The 15,942-nt window shown below is 42.2% G+C and overlaps 1 protein-coding gene across 4 annotated transcripts in view; it reads left to right on the forward strand.

Annotated features, from left to right (window-relative positions):
* The first annotated feature begins 838 nt into the window (after positions 1–838).
* Positions 839–15,942, forward strand: part of ENTREP1 (endosomal transmembrane epsin interactor 1) — a 66,527-nt gene continuing 51,423 nt past the window's right edge. For all 4 annotated transcript variants that reach the window (XR_014822670.1, XR_014822671.1, XM_021064669.2 and 1 more), the window contains exons 1-2: positions 839–1,316; positions 10,457–10,513. Coding sequence is in view for 2 of the 4 variants with exons in the window: in XM_021064669.2 (XP_020920328.1) it covers positions 909–1,316; positions 10,457–10,513 (465 nt within the window). In the remaining 2 variants the exon portion in view is untranslated. The remainder of the gene's footprint in view (positions 1,317–10,456; positions 10,514–15,942) is intronic.

Raw genomic sequence — 15,942 nt, forward strand, 5'->3', positions numbered from 1 at the left:
ATATTTCTTCGCAAGTTTGGGATTCTATGTTCTATCAGGTGGTGCCCAATACAGTTCATGAGTCAAGGTGAAGCGGCTGCTGAGTGTAACCCTTGCCACACGCTCCGGGCCGCTCCTAGTTCTTTCCTCCAGGATGCTGGATACTTCCAAGGTACCCCTGTGCTTCTGCTGGCTCCCGCCGGGAAAGCACCCCCCCTACCCCCGCACCGACACCCTCGCAACTTCCTGGAGGCTGGACTGCAGCGCACTGTCAGCGCTTGGAAGCCTCACGCAAACCGCGACTTCGCTCTGGCTCGTCCTTCCCCGAAACCCTGCGGTTTAGGCTTTACACCTACACCATTTCTTTCTGCCATCCTCCCTTCCCCGCGGAGAAAAAGTTTAAAGCGGGACTCCCCGCACATTAAAGGTTGCCAGAGTCGCTCTCTGGACTAGAACGGAACGGGGCGAGGGTCCAGGGTGCTTCTGCGGCGCTCAGGTCCCGCCCCGGCTTGGCGGGTGGAGTCACTCTTAGATCGTCGGCTACCTGTACCTCCTACCCCTAGGGACCTATTGTTAAATTTGGGGCAGGGTGCATTTTCCGGAGCTCCGGAGGCTGGACCCCAAAAGGTGCAAGGGCAACGCAGAGCAGTGCAGTAGGAGCGCAGGGCGCGCGTGGGTGTGCGCGGGTGGGAGTGAGGCGCGCCCGGACGGCGGGAGGCGGACCCGCCGGCTGGCAGGTGGGTGCGGCTGGCGAGAGCCGGCCGGCGGCGGCGAAAGCAGCGGCGGCAGCAGCAAGTGGTTGGGCCGTGTGCATTTCCTTCCCTCCCCCTCCGCCACGGAGCCCGCCCGCGTGCCCAGTGCGCGGCGCCCGCGGCTGTGCTCCGCGTCCCCTCCCTGCCGCCACCGGCCGCTCCCTTCTCCGCCTGTCCATGTCTCTGCCCGTGGTGCTCCCGGGCTCCTGCTGCCCGGTGGCCGGGCTCGCGGGAGGGCCACAGGCCGGGGGCCCGGGCGCCGCGGCCACCGCCTCCCAGGAGGCGCCGCTGCCCCCGCTACGGCCGCGCTGGCCCCGGGCTGCGCTGCAGCCCCCGGGGCGGCCTCGCTGCGCGGCCAACGCCGCCGGCGTGCTGGCCGCGCCGCCCGCGCTCTCCTCCCGCCGGGCTGCGGCCGCTGCTGCGGCGGCTCCGGGCTCGGCACTGCTGCCGGCTCGCCCGCTCTTGTCGCTCGGGCTGCTGCAGCTGATCCTGGGCTGCTGCATGGTGGCACTCAGCTTCGGGGCGCTGTCGCTGAGCAGCTCCCCGCAGGTGAAGAACTCGTGCCCGTTCTGGGCCGGCTCCTCGGTGAGTGCTGCGCGCGTCCCGCTAGCCTTGGCAGGGCCCGCCCGGGGAGCAGGGGGCTCAGGCCGGTCCCCTCCATTGTCTCGTAATTGTCTGCCCCAGGGCTGCACTTGGGAGGTACAACCCCTCAGGGCAGTTGAAGTTTTTGGAGGCTTAACGGCTGGAAAAAAGGGCGTTAAGGGGTGAATTGATTGCACCTGGACAGTGTCTGTTCCTAAAGGCTAAAGGGTTTTGTGGTTCCTGTCAAGCTAATAAAATAAACCTGATTTCCAGCCCTTTGGGCGGTTGGAGTGTTGGGGGGGGCAGGAAAATGGGAAGAAAATGATTAAACTTCTTTCGGCTCTTGAGTATTTACTTCACTGACAAGGTCCGCACAGGGAGGGCAAAGATCTGAATCTGTTTTGTTCAGTTATATATCAGCAATGCCTGGCACATAGTAGGTGTATTTGTGGGATGGATGAAGTGAGAGGCTGGGGCACGTCACTTGTTTTATTCCACACTAAGGCAGGTGTAAATGTGAAATATCTGGTCTATACAGCTCCACTGTATTTGGGGAGAGTTCAGGAGGTAATAACGGGGTGTGTAAACGCGCCCATGTACTTACTTGGTCGTTAAAGCAGGGCCCCATGGTTCCTGGAGCCAGGCAGACTGCTGGACAGAATTTAATTCTTCAGAACCTGAACCCATCATTATGGCTGATCTCGCCAAAGCCCCAGCTAGCTGGAGATGTCTGCCCCAATCTGCGACCTGCCTCCTCCAACGGGAAAGGCTGATCTGGGGCAAAAGGCTTTTGCCCTCAGGCGTTTGTAGACACTAGTGGTTGCTCATCCCTATTTCCCAACAGATTTCATAGCTTCTGAGGCATCCAGTGTCTTGAGGTTTGCTGGAAACTTGGAAACAGGTCTTGGTGGAATGATTATGGAAGATAAGATTTAAATTAAACAGCTTTTCTCTAAACTAAATCTAAAGGTGTAGCAATGCCTTTAGTTTTTACTAAGATCTGTAATGAATATATGTTCCGAATGCCTAAAAACTGTCTTTTTGCACATCCACACAAACCCAGATTCAAGACCAAATTTGTAGTGAGAACTTCTTGAAATCAAACTAATTGTTTAAGACTGTTAGAACATTAAGTACCTAGAGCCTGGCCTGACATCTTATATTTAAACTGATGCCAATTTACTCTCATTTTGAAATACTTTGATGCTGAATGATCTTATGTGGGACAGCCTGTGCTATGGTGGGTGAAGTTCACAATCTGTGCATCATTTAAAAGGAATCCCACCTGCCTGACCCTGCCCTTGGGCTCTTCTGCTGGCTTCTGGGAGTCCTTTCGAACTTCAGGAAGAGGAGTATTCCCAATAGGGTAGGGATTAGATCTGTTTTGCTCCTTAGTCCACTTGTCAGCCTAAATTCAGCCAAATAGTGGGTGCATTTTATTTCTAAATGCCTTGGGCCAGAAATGACTCTTGCATACATTTTTAGGGATTTGCTCTTTGTAAAATCATAATCTCTTGTCTTCTCAAAGATAGCTAGTTTAGGATTATTGAAAACTATTTTTCCCTCCTAAAATTAAAACCTTAAATCACTGTACTATTGTGAATTATTTCAGAGGTAAATGCACTTTAGATTTCAGTCAAGCCGTAGTTAGACTTGATGAACTATTTGAAAGAAAAAGATAGATCAGCTGGAAGATAAAGGCTACTAGTCTGGACCTGCTGAGGGGGGTGGGTGGGGGGCACATCCTTGTCTTCAGGACCCAGCAAACCAGAGCAGGGACAGAATCACTGATGTGTAAATACATAACTACATCTCTTCTATAGGATCCGTTTTCCACATTGTGCCCAAGTCTGTATGCACACTTGCAGCTGTTTATTATTCTTATTTTTGGTGGCCTCTTTCTGAGGTTGACCTCAGAATTTGCAGAGGGACATAGAACCAACAGATACTACATGTTCAGAACAACTAACAACTGAGTCTCCTAGTGTTGCAGGAAAATCTCAGCAGTAGCATACTTTTTGAATTTGTGTGTGTGAAAGAGGAGTTTTTTTTTTTTTTAAACTCTGCTTTATGGAAATTTAAATATGTATTCCAGCACTGTACAATGAACCCTCATTTACCCTTCACCCAACAATTGTTTTATCTGTACATCTTCTTGGCTCTGCTGCTGGCTCTTTGTGTTCTGATAACTCCAGAAGGATGGGTGTTCCAAGAAGGCTAGAAATTAGCTTCAGCATGCTCCCTAGTGCATTTCTCAGATTAACTTCCCACACTATTTTGAAGCAAATCTCAGACATCACATCATTTCATCTGTAAATATTTCAGTACACGTATATTTTTATTTTTTATTTCTTTGCTTTTTAAACATTTATTTATTTATTTATTTTTTTATTTATTTTTGCCTTTTAAGTGTTGTACCCAAGGCATATGGAGGTTCCCAGGCTAGGGGTCTAATTGGAGTTACAGTTGTCACCCTATACCACACCTCACCGAAATGCTGGATCATTAATCCGCTGAATGAGGCCAGGGATTGAACCTGCAACCTCATGGTTCCTAGTCATATTCATTTCTGCTGTGCCATGACGGGAACTCCAGTACATGGACATTTTTAAAAAGAAAATATAAACGACCCCGAGAGACAGCATAGACGTGACCAGAAAGTCTTAAGAACCTGCTTATACTTTTAAATTTAATTTTATTTTTTATTCACTTATTTATTTTTTTGCTTTTTAGGGCCATACCCGAGGCATATGGAGGTTCCCAGGCTAGGGGTTTAATAGGAGCTACAGCTGCCGGCCTACACCACAGCCACAGCAATGCCAGATCCGAGCTGCATCTTCCACCTACACCACAGCTCACGGCAACGCTGAATCCTCAACCCACTGAGCAAGCCGGGGATCAAACCCGTAACCTCATGGTTCCTAGATGGATTCGTTTCCACTGCGCCACAATGGGAACTCTGCTTTTTAATATTTTATTGTGAAAATTTTAAATCTCAACAAATAAAGAATGGTATAATGAACCCCCATTGACTCTTCCCTCAGTTTCTGTAGTTATCAGCACTTAATGTGGCCACACCCACTCCCCCTTAGTAACACCCACTGGATTATTTTAAGGCAAATCCCAGGTATTATAATTTCAGCATTAAATACTTGACAACATATTTCTAAAAGGAGTTTTCCAGGATGGAACCCAAGATTCAGCAGTCCTTAACTGCTAGGCTATGAGGGAACTCCACTGTGCTTGTTTTTGATCACTCTATGATTATTTATTTATTTTCTTGCTGATGTCCTTGGTTAATGATTCAATCCATTATTATTCCCAGTGTTCATGAGGCTAAGAGATTAACCACTTTAAAAACAAGTTTGCCCCAAGTGAGTGGCAGAGGGAGGATCTTCGTGTCCCTGTTCAGGCCATACTGTCCTGGCTCTTTGTTTGGAGGCACAGTTAGTTAATATTAGTTAGATTCTGCTGGGATTGCAGGGGGCCAGGCTACCTCATTGCTTCAGATAAACTGAAAGAGTAGAGAGAGTTGGGTTGCTTTGTGTCTCCCTCAAAAACCAAAATTCCTGATTCTGATGATGTATATTATCCTTGGGAGACATTTCAGGCAAATGGTAGAGAATTAGTTATTGTTGTTTTTTGTTCTTCTCTGGGGGCCCTAATAGCCTTTCTTGTCTGCATACATTCATGCCTCTCTATTGAAGTCAATGGCCTGAACTCATGGTAACCCCTCCCTTGAGGCTATGATTCTTTGGCAAGGTTCCAGTTCCTTATTAAGAGACAGACATTGTGAACTTAAGGCAAACCTTAGAAGAAAATTACAATGACAAAGATGCAAAAAAAAGAATGAATCGTTCAAAGGGAAAACTAACACAAAAATTCTAAAGTTTCAACCAGTTAAACGACATTCAAGACATTTTTTCCATCATAATCATCAAATACTACTTTAATTTGAAGTATTTTAAATATATTTTTTGTGATGAATTTAATTTCCTTTGATCTTATATTTCACACAAGAGCAGAGTCACATGATAAGTTCTTGAGCAAGTCATTGAGCATCTCAGCCTCAGTTACTCATCTGTAAAATGGGTAGGATGATTTTGGCCTCAGAATTGATTTTGTGGGTGTAATTAGAGAACATTTATGAAAATGCTTCGTTGCTGAGCCCTAGCACAGGTTTGGCACATACTAGAATTTCTGTCAATGTTTTTTAAACATCAAGGTTATATTTAATTAAAGTAATTAAAATAATTAACAGCCTAGTTTTTTTGTTTTTGTTTTTTTTTTTTTTTTTTTTTTTGTGGGGCATTGTGCTAACCAACAGACATACATTAGAAATATCCAGTTGTCCATTTTGTCAGTTCTTTTGTTGAGTTACCCTGGACAGATAAACTGATACATGCACAATACATTTTTCCAAAAATTTCCCACGTAAAAGCTATGGGAAAGATAGGCTATTAAGAAATTTGAATATTGTGTGCTCATTTGCAAGGTAAATGTGAGACCTCTATAACATGGCACTTTTTATCTCTCTATTTAGATATAGCAACTTTTGACAAACAATTCAGAATGTTTTTGCCCTAAGGCTTTTAATGGATTAATACAGAAAAATTAGGCAGTAGAATTGTATGCTTTTAACTTTAATGATTTGATTTTTTTTTTTTTTTTCTTGGCTGCCCTGCAGTGTGTGGAAGTTCCCAGGATAGGAACTGAATTTGAGCTGCAGCTGCAACCCATGCTGCAGCTGTGGCAATGCCTAATCTTACCTCCTGCACCAGGCTGAGGATCGAACCTTCGCCCCTCCAGCAGCCCAAGCCACTACAGAGACAAAGCTGATCCTACTGTGCCACAAGCAGGAACTCCCTGATTTTATTTTATTTTTGGGGGGCCACACCCAAGGCATATGGAGGCTCCCAGGCTCGGGGTTGAATCAGAGCTGCAGCTGCTGGCCTACGCCACAGCCACAGCAACACCAGATCCAAGCCATGTTTTCGACCTTTACCACAGCTCATGGCAATGCTGGGTCCCAGACCTACTGAGCAAGGCCAGGGATCAAACCTGCATCCTCATGGATACTAGTCAGATTTGTTTCCACTGAGCCACGACGGAAGCTCCCCTGATTTGATTTTTAAGCTGGAAATTTAAGGCACATTCACCATGCATGATGTGTAACAATGATTCTTGCTTGGAGTGTCTTAGAATCCTTCTTTGCACTATCGGGAGGAAAAAAGCCTCTGCTTTTTCCTGTAAGTGACAAGGAATGGGTTACAAGTGAGTGAAACCAAAATTGTGACAAATCTCATTTTAATAGTATAGAGATAATTTGGTGTTAGAAAATAGATGGTTGCATGTTCATTCAGAGCAAGTTGCATCTTGTGTTGGGTGGAAAGAATGCTGATGGAGTTGCTTTTCGCTGTTGATGTACTCTTAAGAACAGGAGTGAAGAATGTTTTTAGGCTTACATAGTCATCTTTGAGCAAGTTCATCTCCTGTTTTTAACCTTCATTCATTCATTTATTTATTCATTATTCATTCATTTGTTTGTTGACTCTTGCCGTAACCGAGTGCCTCTAGGAGACTTTAGTGGTACTTGAGTGAATATTCACAGATCCAAGCCCTCATGAGATTGCAAGTGAGTATAAAACAAAACTGAACAAGTAATAGCATTATGGTGTAATGAAAGGCCAGTGTTAAGGGACCTTCTTGAGTCCCTTGTGATGGAACTCCAGCTGCTGCTGCCACAGAGGGAGGTAGAGGCATTAAATACTTAGCCTCCTTACTTTTTCCCTTCCCCATCCTTCTCCCCATTCATAAATTCCACCCCCCCCCCGAAGTGTGCCTACATTCCCTAAGTCTTGAACTCTTGAGGTATTCACCCCCATCTGATGTGATTTTTATTCAACATTCCAGAGGCTTCTGCCTCTCTGGTCCTGCTTCCTGTTTCCTTGTCACCACTCACCGGTCCCCTAAGCATGTTAGAGCTTAATTAAGCTTGAAGAGTGGGAGAAATTGGGTAGAAGTTGGTGTATGCCTTTGTTTCAGAGTTCAGGACCGAGATGTATGTAACCAAAACTCCCACCTACACCTGTAAGGTCATTTCTTGAAGCATCCTATAAAACAGGGTAGTTTGCAAAAATCTTGTTGGAGTTTAATGTGGATTTATGCTGAGTGTACAAAATAATTCAAGTGGAAGTAGTATCTTTAAGTGTTTTGTCTTCCAATCCATGGGTATGATACATGTCTTAATTTATTTGTTATTGCTCAATAAGCTTTATATTTCTTCCTACTGAGATCTTAAATTTCTTTGTCATATGTATTTTGAGATTATTGACATTTCTCATTTGTCAAATACATTTTGTATGTATTTTTAAAATTATGTTTTAAATTAGCTTGCCCATGTATGCAAAAGTCCCTCCTTAAAAAAGATAGCTTAGTTCTTTTATCCCAGATACCCTTCATTTGAAATGACAATTGTATGTCATGATTTATTAAAACATATTTATGTATTTATTTATACATATATATTTAACAATCCTATTCCTGGGACTTTATCTAATAGAAATAAAAAGTGCTTGTCTTTAAGGATATATGTCCATGATGTTTACGACAGCATTGTTTGTGAGGGCAGAAAACTGGAAATAGAGTGAATACTCATGAATATGGAAATGATTGAATACATTAGGTACTGGTCATACAAAGGAATATTATGTAGCCGCTAAATGGAAATGAATGAGAGCTAGCGCAGTAAACATGAAGTGATTTCCATGAAGTATTCGTTGAGAGAGAAGGAAGAGGAGGAAAAGTATGTTTTATGATCTGTTTTTTTGGTAAAAATCACGCTCCGTGCATGTGTGTATATATACATATATGAATGTGTGTCTAGTGATAAGCATATAAAGAAAAATATGTACGTGTGTAAAATATGTAAGCATATGAAATAGTTAACGTGTAAGAGGTGGGATGCTGTGGCTGATGGGGGATATGGAGAGCTTAGCTTGGACATATCACTATTTTTGTAGATTTTATGGGCTGGGCTGGACATCTCATTTTAATAATAATATTGTTTTAATGAAAAATGTATTCCCAAAAGCTGAACTACAGGCTTCTATACTAATAATTATCAAACACTGATAATCCGAATCATCATTAATAGTTTAGTGAAGCAGGCAGTTTTTGTTTTCCTCAAGGGCAGTCCAATTTTCAGTTATGTTTTCACAAAAATAGTTGCTTTTCCTCAGCAAAGTCCGGAAAGCAGCAGGGCGGGGGACAGGAAGTACACAAGTGTGTGGACACACACACATATGCATGCAAAGATTCACATGCACACACACACTTGCCCGCACACGTGCAATCATGCAGGCCTACACTTAGTCTACAAGGTGGAGCCAGCACGCACTCACAGGGTTTCTGAGGAATTGCTACCCATGACAGTGGAATAAACCTTTTGAAATGGAAGAGACCCAGAGCTGGTTTCCTTCAGTTATCACAAATTCAAGGAAATGATCAGGAGGACTCGAGAAGTGAAATGACTTGGCTAAGATCACATGGTTACTTAGAAGCCAAGTCAGGAACATGAACCCCCAAGGTCTCATGGATTCCACGTTCTAGTTTGTAAAGCATTCGCAGCCCTTGCCTTCTAGACGAGCCCTGTGTGAGTTTCCAGTAGGAAATCTTTTAGAGGAAGGAAATATCCTATTGAATTTAAGGTGATGGAAAAATATTGTGTCCAGTGAGCAGGCAGCTGTTAGTATGTTTAAGCATAGATGGAATACAAAGAAACTGTCACCTAGCTGTCCATACATGGTTTTTCATCCTTGATATGAGTGGGTAGACGTGTCCTTTGCTGGTTTGTTGTGAAATGATTGCCTTCAGTCCATAAATGGAGAATGGAGAGTATTTTAAGTAGGCCTCTGAGCTTTGGGTTTCAAGTAGCACTGTGAAATCTTGACTGGTTTGCAGTTAATAAATAGTTATTGTGAAATGGTGCATTTGAGTGATTTTGGTAAAAAGTGCACTTGAAAGAAAATCCTCATGACTGCATTCAGCAAATGCACTTTATTATATACACAAAGGTAGATGTGCTCACATGGCATCAGGACGTCCCTGGGCTGAAATTACTTTCTTATCCTTTCTTAACTACTCAGTGAACTGTGTCATTCAAAGGGCTGATGTTGGTTTCCAGATTAAGTTTTGGCAAAACACAGATTCCTCTTTACTGAGGATTTTAGGTATTTGTTTATTAAAGTGTCATTTTGCAACATAAGATGTTTCTCCTTGTTGTTCCCCATCTCCCCACTTTGTGAAACAAATGTTCAGGAACATTTGTTACCAGTCACATGGCAGGCACTGTGCTAGGAGCTGGGAATTCAGAGAAAGAAGAGAGGAATTTAGAGTAAGTGGGCAGGACAGAGAAACAAGAGAGTTTGTGTGTGTGTGTGTTGGGGGGGGGTAGGAATTATGTAAAGAGCTTCCAGGGGTGTGGGGTGTTTGGAATAATAAGGCTTCTCAGAAGAGGTGAGTGTGAATTGGGGCCTTGCAGGATGCATAGGAGTTCTCAGGCAAGTAGGAGGGGAATTGGCAGGAGAGGGCTCTGTGGCAAAGAGAAGCTAAAGCCCTGGAATGTCTAGAGCCTGGCCAGTCTGAGGAAGGACAATTATGCCTGGCAAGAGGGTGTGTGGTTGGAAGGCGGAGGGTGCATGGAAATCAGGCTTGAGAAGTAGGCAGGTGAAGATCCTAAAAGGCCTTATTTACTATTTGGAGGAGTTCCCTTGTCCCATGAAGGCCGAGTACCCACCTAATAAAGGGAGGGTTGCAGCTAGGCATGCTTCTTACACTGCTGCCTCTGGTGACAGATGAGGTGCTACCGGGGGCAGGGAGCCTGGATGGGAAATACTGATTCCTTCACTAACCAGAGGATAGGCTAATTTCTGGTTCGTGTGTTCTTACCTGAGCTTAAGAAAAAACAGACATGGTCAATAAAAAATGTTTTGGAAGCTTGGTTCAAAGTGGTCTACCAGGGCTCATGTAATCAGCAGGAATATTAAATATTTGAGTTAGAAGATTTTGGAATTTCAGTATTGGAGATGAGTTTGTTGAAATTGGTCCCTTTTCTAGATTTCTGATATTGTTTATCTTTGTAGGTGATACTCTCTGGAATCATAGGATTAACAACTTGGAAACGGCCTATGATACTCCTGGTATGTACTGATTTTAAAAACTGTCACCCTTAAAATTAAGCATTTTAAAGTGTACAAGTCATTGGCTAATGTTCATCCTTTGTTTTTATTTGCTATGTCCTTTTATTCAGGGAATGCTATAAAAAATAGACAGTTGCCAATGGAGTGGTCAGCTTTCAGGGATGAAGTAGGGGATCTAGGAAATCTGATATGAAGTGTGCTTACAATTTTTTTCTAGGTAGCATCTCCTCTTACTTTCTCCCATCCATTTTGAAGTAGGGGTAAATAATTTTCTAAAGTCATTCCAAATATATGTAACAGTTTGTCTTATACAGGCCACTATTTACTAGATGATGGATATAAGAAGCATATTTTAGACTACAATCAGAAAAATGGTGTTTAATACTGTGTTGATGGTCTTAAAAAATTAAACCGAAGTGTTTTCAGGTCCACAAGACAATGCAGGCAACATTTTATAAGTCTACTAATTAATGTATTTGGTGAAACTTGTAATATTTCTGGAAGGATTAAATTATTGATGAAGCGTTTTAATATATTATATAGCAGAGGAAGAGCAAATGAGGCTTTGGATGAATTTTATGGCATGTACTATGAGCGCCTGGGCTTTGTCTGCAGAAAAGTTTTTGATAGTGTTCAATGTTTATACTGTTATTTGGTGAAAAGAGTCATTTTTGCACTGTTCTTGTCTATTGGGTCGATATTGAAATGCTCATTAACACAAACCTCACGTTTTAAAATTATTATTATTGAATATTGGAATTTTTATTAGAAATTAAAAATCTTTTACTGTGCAAGAGTATATTGATAAAATTTTTGTAACAAAATGCATATTCTCTTTACCAATATGTTGATTACATTTTTAGAATTTCAGAAAAACTTTTAAACAATAATTTTAAGCTGTCTTTTCTCAGAATGGATGAAGATAAACATGATGAGGTAGTATGGATTTAGACAACATATGTTATCAAATCCAGTTTTAAGCTGCCACTATCTAAAATTAGTCTATTTTTTTTTTTTTTTTTGGTCTTTTTGCCTTTTCTAAGGCCGTTCCCGCAGCATATGGAGGTTCCCAGGCTAGGGGTCAAATTGGAGCTGTAGCTGCCAGCCTACAACAGAGCCACAGCAATGCGGGCACCCACGCCAGATCCTTAACCCACTGAGCAAGGCCAGGGATCGAACCCCCAACCTCATGGTTCCTAGTCGGGTTCGCTAACACTGCGCCACGACGGGAACTCCTAAAATTAGTCTATTTTTAATTGTATTCTGACTTTGGGGTTCTGAGGATACTTTGAAATCTATTCGTGAAGTCAGCTTTCTTATTCTGTGATTTTTTTCAGTAAAAGACAACATTATACTAAAGCAGAATGTAAGATAAATGGTGATGTATAAACATGATTTCTTTTGCAAAGTTATTAATAGTGATTTTAAATTATTTTATCTTGAAAGATATTTTTAACTATTGAGAATAAAATTACTTTAAGAAAATACTACTAGTTTTCAACAAATAGATAGTTAAGAGAAGTTAAAGCTATTTTACAAAATAAAACAATTTTAGCGAAAAGATGTTCAACATCATTCAACAACACTAAGTATTAGAGAAATACAAATCCAGACAACAATGAGATAGCACCTCACACCCATCAGAATGGCTATCATCAAAAAGTGTACAAATAAGAGTTCTCTTGTAATACGTATTTAACTTAAAATTGGAGAACTCTCTAATGCTGTTTGTACTTTTAAAATTCCAAATGGTAAAGAGAACATGAGTGCTTGTTCTAGATAGATATTAAGAAAGTCCACCTTTTAAGACATTTCTTTCTTTAACATTGTTTTCTTTTGGAAGAAAACATTGTTTTCTTTTGGGCATGTCTTTCTTTAACATTTGTTTTCTTTTGCCTTGTAAACAGATTATGTGAGTTTAGCAGTGTTAAATGAAAATGGCCTTAATAAAAATGTATTTGGCATATTAAAATGTCGTAACCAGTTTGTATACACCATGTTGTGCTCTGCTTTTTCTGTTTAATATTAGATTAAGTGCATTTCAGTAGCTATTATGTTTCCCTGTGCAAAGAGTCCATGTGCCTGTCACCTCGAATTACTAAGCAGGATTTTGTCATATTTCTGTGTTACCATCAGTTATAAGCCTGTTGGACATTTGAGCTTCTATATTTTGACTGTTATGAATTATGTATTTAGAAGGCCATGTAGTAATTGTTTTGAAATGTTAATTAGCATCAATTTATAAAGAAGATAAATTAAGTGGCAGGAACTGTGCAAGGGAAAACTTTCTGAGTTTATCAGTAGGTCACTTGAGCCTTAGTCAATATCATAAAGGACAAAACAGTCCACGTGAATCTTAGTAGGGTATCATTATAACCTGTGCCAAGTGCTTTTGCTGTGTTAAAAAGCGAAATTAAAGCCACTGACGCACCAGTCAGACATTCCTACTTTGAGGCCTGCCTCCTCTGAGGAAAAGCTGTGTCACTCTGTGCAAAGCCATTTAGCTTTTCTGAGTCTAGCTTCTTCTTCCTTCCTCTCATTTTTCTTAACAGCTGCACCTGTGGCATATGGAAGTTCCCAGGCTAGGGGTCATATCAAAGCTGCAGCTGCCTGCTTCTGCCACAGCCACAGCCACGCCGGATCTTAGCTGCATCTGTGACCTGTGCTGCAGCTTGCCGCAATGCTGCAATGCTGGGTCCTTAACCCACTGAGTGAGGCCAGGAATGGAACGCGCATCCTCACAGATGCTATGTCAAGTTCTTAACCCACTGAGCCACAGCAGGAACTCCCGAGTCTAGTTTTCTTTTCCAAATAGAAAGGATAATCTAGTGACACCAAGGGGTGACTCTGCTCCTCCTCCATCCTCAATGGAAACACTGCCTTTTTTTGTTCTGTACCCATCCCCTTTCCTGAGTTTAGGGAACATGCCCTCTGCTGTTGGATGATTTGAGTGAGAGGTTGTGTTCCATTAGAGAGGCCAGAAGCACCCTGCTTGTTTTTGCAGCCCCGGGCTGGTCAGAGTTGCAGCCCCACCCCCTTCTCATCCCACTCCACCCACAGGGGCACCTTCTGACTCTGACACAGCCAGGCCGTCCTTCTCAAACCTAAGACTTTCATCCCCTCGCTATTTGCTTGGCTGCCTCCATCTCTTCTGGGTCTTAACTCAGCACTCATTTCCTGAGAGATCTTTCCTGCCCCCCCCTCCAACTGCAGGGGCCCCCGTCTGTGCCATTCACAGGGTCCCAACACCGAATACTGGCTTCTTGGTCTATAAGCAGTCTGGGTGCTTTCCTGGGTGCTCCTCGCCTATCTCCCTCAGGAGATGGTCTGTCACTTCTGCGAGGACAGGGGTCTCTCCCCAGGACCATTGTGCTCAAGACACACTTATTTTTAAACTCTGGCTTTAATTTGGCAAGCAATAGAAATTTCGGTCCTGGGTGAGTTCTCAAAGTTTCTCTCTTACTTTTGTTTGTCTTATGTTTTTCTCACTTATTTTTGTTCTCTCGAACTTTGTATTTGCCCTCTTTGAACTTGAGGGTGGATAGGGAGTATTTTGGTGCTAGAGTTTTGGGAGAGGGCTGGTTGGTCTTTTCAGGGGCTTTCAAAAAGCAAGCTGTTCTCCTTCTGAGCTCTTGAGTGCACCCCAGTTTAGAACACTCAGACACTCCCTCTTGAGAGCTACTTACATTCGTGCCCCCTTTTTGTGCTTGTTGAAGTGATCATGCCAGGTTTATACTCGTTTGAACAAAGAAGGATCAGTTTGACCTAGTTCTTTCAAACTCAAGTTTTTGTAGAAACTCCGAGTTGGAAGCTTTCATTCACGGGACCCTCTTCCTTGTACTGATACAATACTTGGAGGTTCAGAACAAAAACAAAAATGTTGGGAATGGTTTTTGAATGTTTACGCTGTTTTTGGCAATGACTGGGATTAAGGTAGGGGGTGTGTGCATGTGTGTGTGTGTAGTTTCTATAAAGAATATGTATGTATTTTCCTTCAAGAGCAAACACTTTCTATTTTAAAAGAATGTTCTTGGAGTTCCCATTGTGGCTCAGCAGTTAACGAATCTGACTAGCATCCATGAGGATGCAGGTTCGATCCCTGGTCTTGCTCACTGGGTTAAGGATCTGGTGTTGCCGTGAGCTGGGGTGTAGGTTGCAGATGTGGCTCAGATCTGATGTTGCTGTGGCTGTGGTGTAGGCCAGCAGCAACAGCTCCGATTCGACCCCTAGCCTGGGAACCTCCATATGCCACAAGTGCGGCCCTAAAAAGCAAAAATAAACAAATAAATAAAAGAATGTTCTTATTCTAGACATCATTCCTTTTTTGTTCTAATAACGTGTTTGATATGTGTTTACAAATTACAGACTCATTGCTGGGAGTGACTTCAAAGATTGTCTTATGTAGGCACCTCAGTTAGAAAACAGAATTGTCTTGATTTTTTTCTTTGAGTTTGAAAGAGTTTGGTAAGAATTGCCACTGAGAAAGCCCAGCCAGGCATTGGTTGTTAATGAAGTGGTAATTTGAGCTATTGTTATTTTTATTTTTCTTGTCAGTTTGTAACAGAGGGGATGAATATGACCTTCAGGCTGATAAAAGGACAGCTTTATTCTCTAGCACCAAGAATGAAGGGTCTTCCCTGGTGATGTCTTTTTTTTTTTAACTTTGTTAATATTATTTACTTATTTATTTTTATAATTTTTTCTCATAGCATGACAATGTAAAAACTAAAATTCGAGGATCTTTTTGGTTAATTCTTAAAAGGTCTTGGTTTAAAGTGGGGTTATTAGTTGTTTTAAATTTATGCAGTGTTCTGAATCTAGGGGATTGTATGTATAATTTTTATGGTGATAACCCCTTTATTTAATAGTAACCCACCTACATAGAACTCAACCATCATGCACCCTCATCTCCAGAACATAACTGAAGACTAGGGCATAAGAGAAGAATTTTCGAAGTCTGTGCATCAAAGTAGATAAATTTGGGAAATTTACTCGATACTGGGTAATAACCTATATGGGAAAAGAATCTGAAAAGAAATGGATATATGTGTATGTACAACTGATTTACTTTGTTGTACATCTGAAATTAATACAACTTTGTAAGTCACCTATATTCCAATAAAATTTTTTTTTCTTTTTTCTCTTTTTTTTCTTTTACCTTTTTTGTCTTTTTAGGGCCGCACTTGCAGCATATGGAGGTTCCCTGGCTAGGGGGTCCAATCGGAGCTGTAGCTGCTGATCTACGCTAGAGCCACAGCAACGGCAGATCCGAGCCACGTCTGCAACCTACACCACAGCTTATGGCAATGCCAGATCCGTAACCCACTGAGCGAGGCCAGGGATCAAACCTGTGTTCACATAGATACTTGTCAGATTCGTTTTTGCTGAGCGACCACAGGAACTCCTCCAATAAATAAATAAATAAATAA

The sequence above is a fragment of the Sus scrofa genome, chromosome 1, assembly GCF_054392235.1.
Source record: "Sus scrofa isolate SSC_HxYL_T2T_F1_AM1 chromosome 1, Sscrofa_HxYL_maternal_Yorkshire_Landrace_v2.0, whole genome shotgun sequence".
In the NCBI taxonomy this organism is placed as follows: domain Eukaryota; kingdom Metazoa; phylum Chordata; class Mammalia; order Artiodactyla; family Suidae; genus Sus; species Sus scrofa.